This window comes from Hemitrygon akajei, chromosome 31 (assembly GCF_048418815.1).
Source record: "Hemitrygon akajei chromosome 31, sHemAka1.3, whole genome shotgun sequence".
NCBI lineage: Eukaryota > Metazoa > Chordata > Chondrichthyes > Myliobatiformes > Dasyatidae > Hemitrygon > Hemitrygon akajei.
In genome coordinates this window covers 9350973-9368902 of record NC_133154.1, presented here as the reverse complement: position 1 = coordinate 9368902, position 17930 = coordinate 9350973, and the positions used below count along the sequence as shown (strand labels likewise).

Here is a 17930-nt window from a genome sequence, read left to right as displayed (position 1 = left end):
ATTTACAATGACAAATTAACCTACCAACTGGCACATCTGTGGACTGTGGGAGGAAACTGAAGCACCCGGAGGAAACCCACGCGGTACAAATTCCTTACAGGCAGTGGCAGAAATGGAGCCCAAGTCACCTGTACTATAAAGCATTGTGCTAACCAAATTTGGGAGCTGCTGTTGCTTTTGTGAGCCCCTTTCCCTATCTTATTCTGCCAAAGTATGAGTACAGAGAGCAGAATTCTGTGGTGTAAGTACTGCAGATCAGTAGAAGCTGCTGTGCCCATGATGTTTTTCCAACTATTTACTTCTCGTCTGATTATAATGTGGTAAGTCAGAGTAGAAAGAGTGTAAGCCAGCATTGATCACATAAATGCAATTCTAAATGGACAAGTGAGTTTGTTGCATAAGTATTAACAGATGGTGGGTTCTTGGATTGTTAGATTAGACAAGAGAAAATATATCCTGCAGTAGAAGGATTGCTGTGTTGCTGTAGAAAGCTAAGTTGTTCCTTGTGTGTGATGAGGGTTTTTATGTGAAAGTTTTGATTATGGCACTAATTTTGTCTTACTGTGTGCGTGAGGCCTAACTGCTGTCTTATTTTTGTTTCTTCTTCCCGCTCTACCCACAAATCATTTTTGTGCTGTTTCCTTGTCTGTTTCTTACCCCTACCCTCTACCCCTTTCTTTCCCCCTCCTCATCCTTAATACCAACTGCATGTTGATTGGCTAACCTTCTTTCAGCTGACTTTGCCTTTCTCCAATCAAGATGGGTGCCTGTCTGACGAGGCACCTAACTCGCCCTTCTCCCCTCCTCCGAGTTGCAAGCTGTCTCCCTCGGGCACTGCTCTACCCACCGCCAACCTCGGCTGCATCGGCTCTGGTTTTAACATGCAAAACCTAAACGCTAGACACGTAAGGGCTCTTTCTGAATGTGTCTTGTGACGGGATGTCATGATACTATGCAATCTAAGTGAGCAAATCTTAGTTCTTTCTCTGCCTACACTTTCCTATCACAAGCTGAGTCCTCCGCATCAAGGTTATCAATAGGTGTTCTATAAGGAGCAAATGTAAGCCTTGCCCCATTCCCCCCAATGCTTTTAGGCAGACCTCTTCATACTTATTTCTTTCTGTTTTTCATTTTCCTTGTCCTCCATTCAATCAGTTGCATTTTTTTGGTACCACAGTAGCATTGAAAGTGCACAGAAAAACAGTACCCAACGATTTCAAAATTGCCTTAATTGGGATGAGGACTATAGTGGGGAAAAATGTATTTATTTTATTAAAACATTGCTTGATCTGTTGTAAAATGTCATTTGTTATGATTGTGTTGTGCAATGAAATGCTTTCTGATCATTTATTGGGGCTTGCCCATGCACTCCCAAGAAAGGTTCATATTGATTCATTTTTCTTGTATGGCTTGATTTTTTTTTTTCTTGGGTCTTTTTCTATCAGATTTTTGGGATGGTTTGTGCTAAATTGGGAAACGTCACCATTCATCAACAAATGTGCCCATCATACTCCACTTTCTATCCACAAGGGAGCTGGACTCTGACATGCCTGAGCTTAGGCAGAGAGATTTAGGACCTCCTGAGTGGTTGTGATCTGTTAGTTCTTAACAGAGTTCAGTCCTGATACCTAAATTCCCTTCCTTGATCCCTCCCGTAAATCGCTTGTGTACAATGTTCTCTTACTGTTAAATCAGGCAAGACCCTAAGTTACAGCAAACTATTCTGCTGCAGCACTTCGGTTATGAATTTAGTGTGTAATCCATATCCTGACCGCATGAACCCTCCCCCATTTTAAATCAGAAATGCTATTTGTAACAGTACATTCAAATAAGAATCGGGGGATAGAATGGGTTGGGTGGAAGGAGTTGAATGGTGGTGGTGATGTTAATTGTTGTGGGAGATATTTGCTATGGTGAGTATTAATCCAATGTTATGAACCAATCAGTTTTAAACGATAGCTATGGTTCCAGTGTGGCTTTCCTGCAGAGAAAAGAACAACACCACCAGACTCCAGGTGGGTTTTGAAGCTGACTCTCTTGTGACATGTAGGAGGGAGCTGGGCAAGCACACATGGGGAAAGTAACAAAGCCCTAAGGGAAAGTGCTAATCCATTTGGACTTCTGTAACAGTTTCTTTTGCTGCTATTTCCTACATGTTAAATGGAATGTTGCATAACTTCACGCAAGCAAGGAACTTCTTTCTGTCCTGGTGTTTGTGACAATAAACTAATCTGAACTATGGGGATTGCATAGAATTGCTATCCTTTACACTGGGCATGTGTGAATGTTTTTGTATTTCCTGTGGTGATTTTCCTCCTGGCTGGAATAGGCTTCCAAGTTACACTGTATAAGGGTATTCAGTGCAAGGAAATCTAATTGATTTAACATTCTTCTTAACTCTCTCCCTGTCTCTCTGTCTTTAACACACACAGAATGGCAATCATGGTTTATTTGGCAGTAGCACAGCACAATCCAGAGGTGTACACACGCCTCAGGTGCCGTCCATGAATTCATCCCAGCCTAACCTTCGGGCTCAAGTGCCTCCGCAGTTCCTGCCCCCTCCTCAGGTATGTAACATGGAGTCCACTTCAACTCCCTCCCCTTTATCCTCACTGTACCTTAATTTGGAGAGAGTGGGGTGCATTGTGATTGGAGAGTCTGGATTTTGAGAGTAATTGATCAGTTCTTGGTTTTGAATCATGCACAAAGTCTAGGCTAAACATTGGATGTTTGAAGACTGAAATTTAAAAAAAAATGCTGGAAGTTATCATATCCATGGAGAGAGAACCGCCTAACGTTTCAGATCAATGGAAAATCGTTGTTTTGAAACATTAGCTTCAATTTTTTTTTTCTCCAGAGATGCCATCTGATATACTGAGCATTCTGTTTTTATTTCGAGTTTCTAGCTTTTGCACTTTTTGGCATTTGGATGTTTATCAGTGGGTGCCCATTGTGAGAACTGAATCATTTTCTAGCACTGGTATGCTCTTAGTATCAACTTTCCTATGCAGAGGTACTGGACGTCTGATGCACTGCTGTCATCTTTGCTGCTTGACCTTAATTGTAGAGGATATTAGCAAAGTTAAATTGATAAATGTAGTTTTTTAGTTTTGTTAGGTGATATTTATGTTGTTTCATTTATTAAATGCTGAATAGATTTTTTGGCTTGTTTGCAGGTTCCTGCCCCTATGTTGAAGCATGCCACTCCAAATGGTGCCCTGAACCCAGCCCTGTTTGGCCTCGGTCCTCAGCTAACCCCTCAACAAATAGCTATGCTCAGCCAACTTCCTCAGCTCCCACAGTTGGTGAGTACCAATTCTTTCAAAAAGAAGCCCAAGTGTATTAGTACTATGGCACGATGTGCTCTTTAATGGCTGTAGCTTCTCTGGTCAGACTATCATTTACATAGAAAACTTGGTGCTGAAGAGCATTGCTGCCACAACTTTTAAGTGTGACTTTGTGGTTCACTGTCATTTTGATGTTTGTTCTTTGCAATTATAGGTTTATTTCATTAGAACTCCAAAGACCTGCATGTGTTAATGGGTGGCATCTGAAAGAATGCACAGTACTCAATGCTTAGAGAGAAATGACAGATCTAAAGAACTATTAAATCTATCCCTCATTGCTCTGCTCTGTTGTAAGACAAAGTTAAAGAGGAGCAAGAATCTGGTCTTCCCTTTCATTATGATTTCCTGTCTGTGGTTCACTGTGACTTCTCCCCACACAGGCTTACCAGCTGTTGCTTCAACAACAACAGCAGCAGCAGCAAGTGCTGCAAAACCAACGAAAGCTGTCTGCCGCCGTCCGACAACAACAAGAACAGCAAGTATGTGATATAGATGGGGAATCTATTGCAAATTCTCTTTTAAAAATTCTTTCCCACAGTGTTGGGGAATATTTTTATTTTTTTTCGGGAGCTTTACAGGATAGATCTGGAGATGATATTTCCCCTGTTAAGGAGTGTCTAGAACCAGAATAAGTGGTATATTATTGTCACATCTATTGAGATACAGCAAAGAACTTTGCATGCTATCCAGACAGATAATTTTATATGTAAGTACATTGAGGTGATACAAAGAGAAAAATACAACAGTGTAGAATCAGTGATAAAGGTTTCAAAGGAAGTGTTCAATCATCCAGGCCAGAAATTTCACCACCCTGAATGTAGGCAGTCTGCACCTAGCAAGTTTGTGGAAAATTGGTTGCTGAATATTCAATACAGATACAGAAATTTCAGAATTAAAGAGATAAAAGTGGTGTGGTTAGTGCAGGAATGTGGCGCTGAAGAATATTCGGAATGTTATTGAAGGGCAGTGCAGGTTTGAGAGGCAAATGTTTCTCACCCGAGATGCCTTTCTGTTATTTATTATCCTTTTTGCTAACAATTAAGCCAGGAGTGGTACACCATCCAAACACAAAGGACACTCAAGACTGGGGCATTTCTGCAAATTAAGTTGTAATTCTCCTATCACAGTTTATAGTTTTGGTGGTGAAACTGCACAGATTTTGTATGCTTTCTTGAGGCTAATCTGTGCTGTAGCAAAATCCCTTTTACCTGTTTGATATGGGTGACTGTACTATTAGTTCAATAGTATGTCACGTACCAAGCCAAATAAGATTTAAGTAATAACAGAAATTGATAAATTACAAAATTATCCTTCTGCCAGATTTCTGTCAAATAACATCCCCACTCAAGCAGGTTGTATGTCCATTTACCTTGCAACATAAATTGGTGCAGGGATGGCTGATGAAGTAAGGGTTTGATTCGGTGCATCCAGAGAAAGCTGAATGTTGCATCTGCTGCACAGGTTCACGTGAGTCAGGGCAGCAGCGTTGTGACTTGGGTAGAAGTCCATATCAGCCTTCATGAAACTAAAAACTGCAGACATGGAAATCTTAAATTAAAAACAGGAGTTGCTGAAAATACAGACTAATTTCCTCCGAGAGGATCACAACCTTGTGTTTTGGAGGCTTATGTGCCTCAGAGACCTGGAGAGCTATATCGGTTGGAGTCAGGGCTTTATGCTTTAAGTCTTGGTAAACAGACCAAGACACCCATGCCAAACAGGTCAAAGGGTAGAAGCCAGACTAGGAGTGGTCCACCAGTCCTCCACATTTGAGAGTTCAATTCCGGACTATAAAACTTGACTGGTAAAATAAAATTACTGCAGAAATGGCAATGAAGAATCCTTCTACACCTGAGTGCAACAGTATTTCTGAGTCTCCACCCGAGACGTGCCTGACTGACAGTAGCAAAAACCGAGGTACTGACACAATGAAGGAACACCTGAGTACCACCAGAGATTGGGGACCTTCATTGGTGCTCTAAGTGCCAGTGGTGGAACGGGGACAGTAGAGAGAGATTCAGACTATTTGATAGACAGCTCAAGCCAGCATATAACACTACATAGTTATATGGTGAAGATTCACCAAGCATTTCGAGTTCTGTTCCTAGTCATATACTCTGAAGCAACGAGAGCAAATGCATAGCACAAGAAGGCCAGGCAAGTGCATTGATTTCAGTTGCACTTGGACATGATATTCTGTGGGACTAGCATAAGGAAGGTCCAGTGTGGAATTAGAGAATGCTATTGACAGGATTCTTAGCCTCAGGCAGAAGATTACATTTCATCATCTGCTCTTTAACTGCAATGTGATGGAATCACCCCAGTTCCCCTCAGTTGAGCCCACTTTGTGTTCAGATGCCGTGATAGCTTTTAGCACAACACTTTCTCAGCTCGGGGTTTTGGAGTTTGGAATTTAATTCGCACGCTACCTGTAAGAAGTTTGTATGTGGATTGTTAATGAAGAAGCCATGAGTCCTGTCCTGGTAAGGCAGATCCTACAAGGGTCTTGTATGCTTTACTACCCAGAAGAAGTAAATGCAATTACAGAATTTCATCCCCTTTGACATTTTCATGGATTGTATCTGGTAACCCAGCATTTGCTTTCTTAAGCATTGTCTGATGTGTCAAAACACAGTACTTTGAGGGGAAACATGAGGAAATCTGCAGATGCTGGAAATTCAAACAACAGCACACACAGAATGCTGGTGGAACACAGCAGGCCAGGCAGCATCTATAAGGAGAAGCGCTGTTGACGTTTCGGGCCGAGACCCTTCGTCCTGATGCTGCCTGGCCTGCTGTGTTCCACCAGCATTCTGTGTGTGTTGTACTTTGAGGGGAGTCCAGGATTTATGAGAGACTGTAAATGCTGGAATCTGGAGAAACAAACAACCTGCTGGAGGAACCTAGCAGGCTGAACAGCATCTGTTTCCTGGTCCATAGTCCAGATGACCTGAGTCCTGATGCAGAGTTTCAAACAATTCCCTTCCTCCAGCATATGCTGACTGATGTGCTGAATTCCTCCAGCAGATTATTTTGAAGCTTGTATACTGGCATTCTGGCTGAGGTGGAGGAGCTGACTGGATAGAGGGAATGAATAAAGGAAGACCTGAGACATTTAACTCGTATTTTTCCTATAGCTTGTTCGTATTGTGAATGCCCTGCAGCAGCAACAGCAACAACAACAGCAGCATCGACACAACAGCACCCCAGGGATGAAGCATTCTCCATCACACCCTGGCATGCCCAAGCAACATCTGGATAATGTGCCTAGTTCTCTTCCCTCTGGCCTTCCAGACTTCCAGACCAAAGGACAGATTCAGCCAGGCTACCCAATGGGTGAGTTCCTTCATCGGGGTGTTTTGTAATTTTGCTGCTGTTTTAAACATTTTCTTAAACTTTTACAAAGCTTAAAAGACCATAAGACATGGGAGCAGAATTAGGCCATTCGACCCATTGAATTTGCTCTTGATTATGGCTGGTTTATTTTTCTTCTAAAACTCATCATCCTGTCTTCTCCCCATAGAGACCCTCACTAATCAAAAACCTATCAAAAACCACTTGAAACACACCCAATGGCGATCTCTACAGCTATCTGTGGCAGTGAATTCCACAGATTCAGCACCTACTGGCTAAATAAGTTCCCCCTTATCTTATCACTGTTCTAAAGGGACATCCTTCTATTCTGAAGTTCTTCCCTCTGACCCTAGAATCTCCCTTTATCGAAAACATCCTCTTCACGATAACACCATTTGGTAGATTTTGGTGAGATCTTCCCTTATTCTTTTAAACTGCAGCTAGTACAGGCTCAGAGCCATCAAGTACTCCATTCATTTCATTTCCGGAACTATTCACATAAACCTCCTCTTGATCCTCTTCATTGCTGGCACATTTTTTTTAAAGATATGAGGCCCTAAGTGTTAGTGTTATGGTTTTGAAGTCCTCAGCAATAAAATATCTTTCACATTTCAGGCATGGGCTCAAACATGAACGTAAACCAGTTAGATGTCAACAGTATTGTAGGAATGAAAGAACCTCAGTCGCAGCAATCACGGCTCAAGCAGTGGACGACTATGGATGGTCTCTCTCCTGCCACTCCACCACCAGATCACAATCCCATGAAAAATGGTAAATGTGCAGACATTATGTTTGGTGTATTGAACTCATTACTGGTTATTCTGTTTGCTTTTATATATATTTATACTGAGTTAAGTATTATATGTAATTAGTTTTGCTACAATAAGTGTATGGGACACTGGAAAAAATGTTGAATTTCCCCATGGGGATGAATAAAGTATCTATCTATCTTTTTCTCCTGCAGCTTACAACCTTTTAAAGCCAATATCTGTGTCACTTAATCACGGTTATTTTTGATGCCTTCTCTTTTCAACCATGAATGTTTGTACTTTGCCTTTCAATCAATTTCACCTGCTGGTTACAAACAATTTAGGCACAGTTTAGACATAAGTGCAATGAAACACCCATATGTAATAAACTATAGAGAGTTGGAGCCCAAGTTAAATGCTGCTCAGTTTGAAAATGCTAGATTGGAGCTGTCTTCCCCAGTTGGCATTAGGTTGAATTAATGTAAAGTGAGCCTTCATTGTTGAACAATAGCAATAGTTCAGAGAATATGATTTCAAATTGATGTTGGGTTAAGGAATCTATAATAGCTTGCTAGTTAATAAAATTTCACAAGTTAGTTTTGACATGTTAAATTCTTGATACTTTTCATATGAAAAGTCTTGAGATACAAAGAAAAATAAAGATGCCTATTAACTTGTAGCACTACTCCTAAGGAAATGAGGAAACAATTCTAAGATGAAAAGTCTGGGTGGGGTAAAATTGGCAGCTGTATGAATTAGATTTTTATTTGCCTCCACTCTTATCAAGATATAATACTTAAAATGACATTGAGTGGTGAGTTACATCGATAGACTGCTTTGGTAGTTGAGAATTTGTGCTATATCCAGAGCACTCCTCATGGAAACAGTTACCTTTAGGATTCAAGTTGTACGTAGCTCTAAGTTCAGATTTTTTTTTTATTGGAAAGTGTGTTAGAGAGTTGGTTGTAAAAGTGGTTCATCTGATATTTTTTGCTTGTTAAGTTTTGAAATTCAGTTGGGTGAGACTATACCTTTGACCTGAAACTAGGAGCCAGCTTGGATGACCCTGATCCCTGGTAATACTCAACTGTCTGTCAGCACTGTAAAGTACATCTCATTATCCAGTGCTGGTTAACTGGGGGGCATGTTCAGTTTTTCTTGTATACATACATTCCCTTGAGTGGTTTGAATACAAGGCATACAGAATTAATTTGTTTTTGAGGTTTTTTTGCTGATTAATCAGCTGAATTATGCATTTCTAGTTTTGTAATTTTATGTTGTTTTGCAGGTGCTATTTCGAGCAGCATGGCGCCACCGGTGAAGCCTCGAGATAGTTTGCCCTATTATGAAATGATAGCAGGTGATTCCTTGGCCAGCCATTCTGGCCCTGCGAGTGATAACTGGTCCACCCCTAAGCTCTCAAATGGTTCCAGCGGATCCAGTTGGCCTCCAGGTCTGATATAATATGTAAACATTTTTTTTAAGTAATACGAGACCCATTAAATGTGGTCTCTATGTGGTAAAACAGCTTCAGTTTGAATCAGTGGGATTGGCTAATCTATAAAACAGGAATTTAAGCTCTTGGTACTAATTTATGGCTTTTAGCAAAGAATTGTATCATCATTTGAAGAGTAAACAGTGGTGGACCATGACCTGGGTTCAGTGCCTGTCGTGTCCCTCAGTCCTTTTTAAGTGAAACACAATCTGCAAAAGGTTATATTCTGTCAAACTTACAGTGAACTAGTTATTAGTACTGATCAACAATGAGTGGTCATTAGGAAACATCAAGGATGTCCATGGAAACCTCGGGGATGAGTCTCCTCAGAAAAGTGAAGTATACTTTACATAAGTGTCTCAGGGTACCTTGTTCCAGTAGTAAAAGTTATCAGTAGTTCTGCTGTAGTATCAATTCTGATTTTTGAAGCAAACTTCTGATTTCTGGAACTAAGTACAAAAGTATTTAATTTGTCAGGAATGTTCCTATACATGCAGTCAGTTACTTGGAAGTGGAGTAACAGTTTATCCTGATTATTTATTCCTGGAATGTCACTAGTGACAAGGCCAGCATTATTTAAAGTAACTTGCAAGGTAGTTTCAAAGGGCTTATCCATTGCTTTGATTGTGGAGTTGCATACAGACCAGATGGGGCTTGCATGCTTCCTTCCCTGAAAGCCATTCGAGAACCATGTGGATTAGTTTTGTGTCCTCCATTACCGAAGTATGCTTTTTAAATCCAGATTGATTTAAGTAACTGAATTTGAATTCCACAAAACCATCCAGTGGTGAGATTTGAACTCATGTCTTTGGATTTCTGTTTGAGACTTTTACTAGTCCACTGTGCTGACATATCCCATAATAGCAGCAATCATTTTCCTTTTGGAAATTCCACAAATAAATATGAAATGAATGAGTGGCTGCATCAGTCCATGTGTGACTGTGAAGCGAAATGTATTTCTTCGGATATCTTTTAAAGTTCACCAGAAAATTTGACACCCTGGTCAATACGTTACTCCCTCAGTCCTACTTTGAAACATCGTGTTAAATGACCGTCATTATGTGCTCTGTTTTAATGACATTTTGTGTCTCATGTACGTGGTAATAAAATTAATTGATGCATTCTCTTCCTCTGCTTTAATTTTCAGAGTTCCGCCCTGGGGAACCATGGAAGGGTTTCCAAAACATTGACCCCGAATCAGACCCGTATGCGACCCCAGCGAGCATGATAAACAGCTCTGCAGCACCCCCATCCCCGGACTCGGAACACCAACTTCTCAGGGACAGGAGCACAGGTATAAGGGAGCTTACTGTTTATCATAGTTTTTTAAAAATGTTCCTTTATATTAATTCTGAGAGACCCGAGTGCCTATTCTACTGGGATAGAATGTGCAGAACACCAAGAAATGAGGTGGACACTCTTGGGCATTGCAGGGTCTGTAGGTTTGCCCACAGTGGTGATCATAATGCAAACATGAGGAAATCTGCAGATTCTGGAAGTTCAAGCAACATACACAAGATGCTGCTGGAACGCAGCAGTCCAGGCAGCATCTATAGGAGGAAGTGCAGTTGACATTTCGGGCTGAGACCCTTCGTCAGGACTAATGGAAAGAAGAGATAGTAAGAGATTTAAGAGGGGGAGGGGGAAATCTGAAATGATAGGAGAAGACAGGAGGGGGAGGGATGAAGCTAAGAGCTGGAAAGTGGATTGGCAAAAGGGATACACAGCTGGAGAAGGGAAAGGATCATGGGACGGGAGGCCTAAAGAGAAAGAAAGGGGGGGGGGGGGGAGCACCAGAGGGAGATGGAGAGCAGGCAAGGAGTGATAGTGAGAGGGGCAGAGAGAGAGAAAAGGAAAAAAAGGGGAAATAATAAATAAGAGATGGGGTAAGAAGGGGAGGGGGCATTAATGGAAATTAGAGAAATCAATGTTCATGCCATCAGGTTGGTGGTTCTTACCCCATCCCTAATTTGTTTATTTTTCCTGTTTTCTTTTTTCTCTCTCCCTTTCACAATCACTCCTTGCCTGCTCTCCATCTCCCTCTGGTGCTCCCCCCCCCCCCCCCCTTTCTTTCTCTTTAGGCCTCCCGTCCCATGATCCTTTCCCTTCTCCAGCTGTGTATCCCTTTTACCAATCAACTTTCCAGCTCTTAGCTTCATCCCTCCCCCTCCTGTTGTCTTCTATCATTTCGGATCTCCCCCTCCCCCTCCCACTTTCATATCTCTTACTATTTCTTCTTTCAGTTAGTCCTGACGAAGGGTTTCAGCCCGAAACATCGACTGTACGTCCTGTAGATGCTGCCTGGCCTGCTGCGTTCCACCAGCATTTTGTGTGTGGTGATCATAACAATGCTATTGTGAAAGGGCATTAATGTGGTAACAATTAAGCTCAAATTGTTCATTTTTGAAGTGAGTTCTCCCTAATTTTTAACTATGCTCTTTTATCCACAGGGTCCAGTTCCTCCCTGAACACCTCGCTGCCTTCACCCGGTGCCTGGTCCTATAGTGCCTCAAACAGCTCCTACAGCACCGTACAGAGCACTTCAGGTTAGGAGTATTACATTGAACCATTCACTTAAACTCCCTGTACCCTTCTATGGATATATATTAACTGTTGTAATGGCGGATTTGTATCATTTGTGAGCCATATGTAAATAATGTGAAGTTTACTGTGCATTGTAATTAAGCAGATTTATCTGTACATTAAAGTCCATTGTTTTCTGTTGTAAATTTGAAGAGGCAATACAACATTAAATTGTTAGATTAGGCAAGAGCTTTAATTTCAATTCTCATGTTTGTCCGTAACACTGTAGTTCTTTTCTTTATTCTTTATTATATTCCAGTCCCAGAATCTATTGCCTTAGTTTCCTTGTACAAACTAGCATTCCTGTTCAAGTGCATGATTTAATTCTGATCTCATTTCACTGTTTTTGTAATACACAATTGCAAAGTGAATAAGTTATGGGACTGATTTTTTTGATATTTGCTAAAATATAAGTAGGGAATATACATGTGCTAAAAATAAGATTTTCTTTTAGCTTTAGACTTTTACATGAATCTTTTTATGATTTTAAATATATTGTGTCATTTTCTGGTGTGGGGGTTCTGTTCCAATTGTACTGCTCCTTTAGTTGTGTGTTAACAGCATCCTCATCGCATTATTGTTCCAGCCAAGTTCAGTGACTTCAAGTCTACGTGGTCTCCAGATCCAATTGGACATCCTAGGATGTGGAAAAATCAGATGTCATCTAAAAACACTAACCCGCCAACACGGCCGCCACCAGGACTGACCAATCAGAAACCTCCTTCATCTCCATGGGGTAGCGGAGCACCTCGATTCAGCAGAGGATGGGGCATGCAGGAGTCACGATATGCCCTTAGTGCGTACCTTGCTTGTTTTTCCCTCATCTTTGGTTCTGTCACTCCAATTCAAAGTTATTCTATGTTATAAAGTTCATTCTTCTGGGTTTAAATTACTGTTTTCGGTGTGCTTGCATAATCAATGTAAGGAAATCCCAGGCCACGAGTCAGTGAACTCTGTTCACAGCTCAACTCTGGCTACAAAATTACCCTGGAGGAATGATGACCTGCATGCATAATCTAGACTGATCTATTATGCAGTGATGGAGAACATATTGATTATGTTGTAAATTGGGTGGAGCAATAGCATTTGCAATTTAATCACAACAAGTTCAAGATGATACATTTTGGGAGGTAACAGATGGGACAAGCACTAGTGTATGGCCATAGATCTCTAAAGATAGATCAGGTGGTGAAGAAAGCATATGAGATGCTGGTCTTCATTAGAATACAAGAGCAAGAAAGTTCTGATACAGTTCAATAAAATGTTTGCAAAGCTACAGCTGGAGAATTGTGTGCAGTTCTAGTTGCCATCGTTACAGATAGGTCATGATTATAAAGGCGAGGATACAGAGGAAATGTATCACAATGTTGCCTTGGTTGTGAGGAGAGTTTGGAGAGATGAGTTTGTTTTCCTTGGAGCCAAGGAGGCTGAGGAAGAACCTGATAGAATTGTACAAAATTGTGGGAGACAGATTTCTGAAAGCAAAGGAAGCAGGTTAAGGAATCGTCAAAAGGGTGGCTGCAATCTGGTGGGCCAGATGCTCCCACAAGACTTGGGATGGCATTGTTATTGTCATGCTTTGCGGTGCCAGTGAACGGATCAGGGTTCAATTTCTGCCACTGTCTGTAAGGAGTTTGTACGTCTCCCCATGACCGCATGGGTTTCCTCCAGGTGATCCTACAGTCTAAAAAGACGTGTAGGTTAGGGTTAGATGTATAGGCATGCTATAATGTTGTTGGTAGAAACGTGGCAAAACTTGTGGGCTGCTCCCAGCTCATCTTCGGACTGTGTTTTCATTGCTGAAAATGATGCAATCCACTGTATGTTTCAATGTACAGGTGACAAGTAAAGCTAATCTCTTTATCTGATGAGCATTTAAATTGCCATGGTGTAAGGGGCAATGGACTAATTGCTAATAAATGGTATTGGTATAGATGGATACTTGATGGACGCATGCTCATGCTGGGTCAAAGGACTTGTTACTGTGCAGTGTGACTAAACATTGTATTATCAGATGTGGTGGCCTTCAGAGCAGATGTTGAGTCAAGGTTATTGAATCCTCAAGTGGAAGTGAGTGAACAGACTGATTTCCTAGTCAGGTAGATGATGCTGCTGTTTATGGGATTTAGCCATGCTTGTACTTCTCAGATTACTCACAGTAACTGCATTATCAGACTTTCTTAAATCGAATTGAATGGTGGAACAGCCTTGAAGGAGTGTGTGGTATCCTTGTTTCAAATGTTCTGTGATCTGAGACATCTGAATGTTATGAGTCTGCATTTAACAAGTATTCATTGGCTGCAAAGTATTGTAAACTTGTGTAGGGATGCCTGAGTTTGTCCCTCCAAACCTGTCAGTAACTAATTACTGTGTCCTGACTGACTTCAATTTCATTCTGTACTAGCTCCCAGTGTTAATGAAATTTGGCAGTTCCCTTCTGTTTCTTCATAAATATTAATTGGGCTGCCTGTCTATTGTAAATTAAAAACATTCTTTATTTTCAAGAAAAATGCACCTCATCTGCTTCTCTCTCTTTAGGTTCGAACTGGAGTGATGGCAATTCGGGTGGATCTGGTCGGGTCAGCTCTTGGCTCGTTCTTCATAATCTCACTCCACAGGTAATGAAAGTAGATTTATCAATGTCACAGAGCTGGCTCTGCTTCCTGGTGCATCTATAATGTTTTCTCTAGCATGTTAGTTAAGCCATAGTAGCTACTGACTGTCACCAGGCATTGCATACAAGTTTCTTGGTGTCCGTCACTTTTTGTAAGTCAGCAAGTAAATTTTCCTGAACTGCCAATTCATGGGTTTTAGAAACTGCTGTATTATTCCATGATTCCATAAAAGAGGTATCCCTGTTGTAAACTTTTTATTTTTCACTTTTCATTGAATATCCATTATAACATGTAGAACTGTAGTTGATATCCTATACATTGCATAGAGATGGATTGAAATTGAAAAACTGGAGGAGGAAACTAAGTGAGACAGAGTGGGAGATCAGGCTGACACAAAGGAGCCAGAGACAGAAGCAAAAGTCCAAAATAAATTTTATTATTAGTGTTCATATATGTCACCATATACAACCCTGAGATAGATTTTCTTGTGGGCATACTCAGCAAATCTATAAAATAGTAACTATAACAGGATCAGTGAAAGATCAACCAGAGTGCAGAAGACAACAAACTACAAATGCAAATATAAATAAATAGCAATAAACAAAGCGAATATGAGATAAAGGGTCCTTAAAGTGAGATCATTGGTTGAAGGAACATCTCAATGATAGGGCAAGTGAGTGTAGTTTTTGGTTTATTCAAGAGCCTGATGGTTGAGGGAATCTTAGAGAAAAGGAAGAGTCCAGGATTTCCTGAAGCTCTAAATTGAGGGCACTAAATTGCAGAGCCTAGTGTTCAATGTCTGACCATTAGAAATTGTTTGTCATTGTCTACTGGGCAGCCTGATATTTTCCAGCAAGGGTAGTGGAACTCAGTCCAGTGATTAACACCAAAGGTTTGGATATCAATGTCTAAAGCAAACATGCCACAAAGATTTACAAATCCAATAAAAAATATATACTGCTAGACCTGCTGAGTATGAAAAAAGACAGAGGATTTGTGAAACCTGTTCTGATGAATGGTTTTTGTCCTGAAAAGTTAACTATTTTTCCATGGATGTTTCTTGATCTTTTGAGTATGTTCAGCAATTTCTTTTTCTTATGAATTATGGAATGCATTAATACTGAGATAATCTGAAAAAATAATTGAATTTGAATTCAAGACATTAATTGCCTTAGTAATCCTCCTACCAGTGATTTTTATGGAGAGCTAGTGGGATATATCTGTTCTACTGATTAATTGACTTGAGGAGTAAAAGATGAAACCAAATTTTAATGCAGGGAGGCAGTCATACGGCACTGAAATGGGCCCTTCAGTCCAAATAGTCCTTGCTAAGGTGCCTACGTGAGCCATGTGCCTATCCAAATATCTTTCAAGAGTTGTTCTTGTGCCTGTCTCTACCACATACTCTATATTTAAAAACTTGACACTCAAGTCCCCTTTAAATCAGAATCAGTTTTTAATAACACTGGCATATGTTGTGAAATTTGTTACTTTTGCAGCAGCAGTATGATGCAATAGGTAAGAGGAAAATGTGAATTACAGTAAATATATATAGTTAAATAAGTAGTACAAAAATGAAATAGTAGTGAGGTAGTGTTCATGAGTTCAATGTCCATTCAGAAATCGGATGGCAGAGGGGAAGAATCTGTTCCTGAATTGTTGAATCTGTGCTTTTAGGCTCCTGTACATCCTTCCTGATGGTAGCAAAGAGAACAAGGCATGTCCTAGGTGATGGGAGTCCTTAGTGATGGACGCCGCCTTTGGGGCATCGCTCCTTAAAGATACTACAGAGGCTAGTGTGCACGATGAAGCTAAATTTACAACTCTTTGCAGCTTAATTCAATCCTATGCAATAGCCCCCACCCCCTCCCATACCAGATGGTGATGCAGCCAATTAGAATCCTCTCAATGGTACATCTGTAGAAATCATTCTCCACTTTATCTTAAGCCTATTCCCTTTAGGTTACTCCCTACCCTGGGGAGAAAGGATGTGACCACCCACCTTATCTATGTCTTTATAAACCTCAAAGGCTACTCCTTAACCTCCTTTGCTCTAGGGAAAGCAGACATGCTTCTCCACTCTCTTAACTCGGGGCCCACCCAGCAGCATTCTTGTGAATCTTAAGTGACCCATTCCATTTTGCTTTTAATATACCAACAGAGTCTTTTAGGATTCTTCTTTATCTGCCAAAAATATCTTGTCCCTTTTTTTTGTCCTCCTGATTTTCTTCTTAAGCAGAACTCCTGTATCTATCATACATCTCATGGAATTTCCTTGATCCCAGCTCCAATTGCCTCCTTTTTCCTGACCAGAGCCTCACTATCTTCCCTAATCTTACTATTTTGCCTCCAACCTCTCTCTATCTCACTTCTCGAAGCCTCACACTTGCCATATGTCTGTTTATTTGCTAACGGCTTCTCCCAGTCAATCCTTGCCAGTTCCTGTCCAGTGCCATCGAAATTTAGTGCTTTTTGTCAGTTCCAAAAAGTGATAGGCATTGCTCCTGAGCATTGGAAGCTTTGCTCTTTGGTTGATGCGATTAATCTGGGCTGTGTTTTCTTTCTCTAAGTGGATAGCTTTTGGGCCATGTGGAATAAAGGCTTTGGCAGGGCCGGGTACGAGATCACAGCTTATGTTGGCATAGCAGATGATTCCGGAAGTTGTTGGGTCGGGAAAGAATGAACAGTTTTGGGATTGAGCTCCATCTTTAAGCTGCTCTATTGGAAAAACGTTAGCTGTAGGCTCAAGTATAAAAGACATCACTTAGATGGGTGACAAAGATTTAACATTGGATGAAGGCCCTGTTCTCCTGTTAGAAAAGTAGTAGAAATAGAAAATGCAGTTTTCACTTAAGTAGGTTAACATTGCTTCCCTCAGATTGATGGCTCCACTCTCCGAACAATCTGCATGCAGCATGGCCCGCTGATAACATTCCATCTGAACCTGACACACGGCACCGCATTGGTCCGGTACAGTACCAAGCAAGAGGCTGCCAAGGCCCAGACTGCGCTGCACATGTAAGTATCTGGCTTTGAAGTAATAGGATTATCCTGTGCCTGTTTTCCCCCCCCGCCAACTAAATTGTTCTCTAGATGGGGAGGTGAGAACAATCTATTCAGAAGTCATTGACACCAGCTTCTCAGTTCAGCATTGCATTCTGTTTAGAATTTTGATGACAGAGGCAAATGTATACAGAAACGCACAATTCAAATTGGCAAAGCAGCAAGTGAACCTTCGCCTGCAATGAGAAAAGAGCTCTTTCTGCTGGAGCTTAGTAGCTGCCAGTAGTGGGAAACCAAAATGAAAGGAGAATATACTGGAAATTCAAACAGAAGACTTAGTATCTGAAAGAGAAAGAGCAGACTAAAACCATGATCAAGTGCATTCCATCAAAGTTCACAGCTTATTGCACATGCTGAAAAATCCACTGAGCATTTCTGGTACATTTTTCCTCTTGCTTTATAAGGCTTGCATTGTTGCTGTTCTGTTTTGGGTAAGGTTGTCGTTGTTGCTTTCTGTGCCTTGTGGTGCATCAGGTGGCAACCTTGCTGTTTCTTTAGCTTTTTTTTTGTCTGTTTTTTACGAGGCCGAGTTGCTAGCTTGATACTCAACCCAGCATAAATGGAAAGTGCGAGGTGCCGGCCAGATTCGAACCCGGGCCACTCGCCTTGAAGTCCGTTGCCGATACCACTACAGCACTGGCCAGCTTTATTTGGGTGGTAATCAATTTGAATTGTATGCAGGATCGAAAATATAGCAGTGGTTGACTTGGGAAAATTGAGTCTC

The 17930-nt window shown here is 41.0% G+C and overlaps 1 protein-coding gene across 3 annotated transcripts in view; it reads left to right on the top strand.

Annotated features, from left to right (window-relative positions):
* The window catches only part of LOC140719497 (trinucleotide repeat-containing gene 6B protein-like), a 196813-nt gene that overhangs the window by 167327 nt on the left and 11556 nt on the right, over nucleotides 1-17930 (top strand). For 2 of the 3 annotated variants that reach the window (XM_073034214.1, XM_073034216.1), the window contains 12 exons: nucleotides 735-905; nucleotides 2433-2567; nucleotides 3177-3305; nucleotides 3728-3826; nucleotides 6485-6683; nucleotides 7317-7472; nucleotides 8739-8903; nucleotides 10093-10239; nucleotides 11396-11491; nucleotides 12115-12324; nucleotides 14067-14146; nucleotides 17022-17161. In XM_073034214.1, the coding sequence (XP_072890315.1) occupies nucleotides 735-905; nucleotides 2433-2567; nucleotides 3177-3305; nucleotides 3728-3826; nucleotides 6485-6683; nucleotides 7317-7472; nucleotides 8739-8903; nucleotides 10093-10239; nucleotides 11396-11491; nucleotides 12115-12324; nucleotides 14067-14146; nucleotides 17022-17161 (1727 nt within the window). The remainder of the gene's footprint in view (nucleotides 1-734; nucleotides 906-2432; nucleotides 2568-3176; nucleotides 3306-3727; nucleotides 3827-6484; nucleotides 6684-7316; nucleotides 7473-8738; nucleotides 8904-10092; nucleotides 10240-11395; nucleotides 11492-12114; nucleotides 12325-14066; nucleotides 14147-17021; nucleotides 17162-17930) is intronic. The other variant, XM_073034215.1, reaches the window with a different exon arrangement.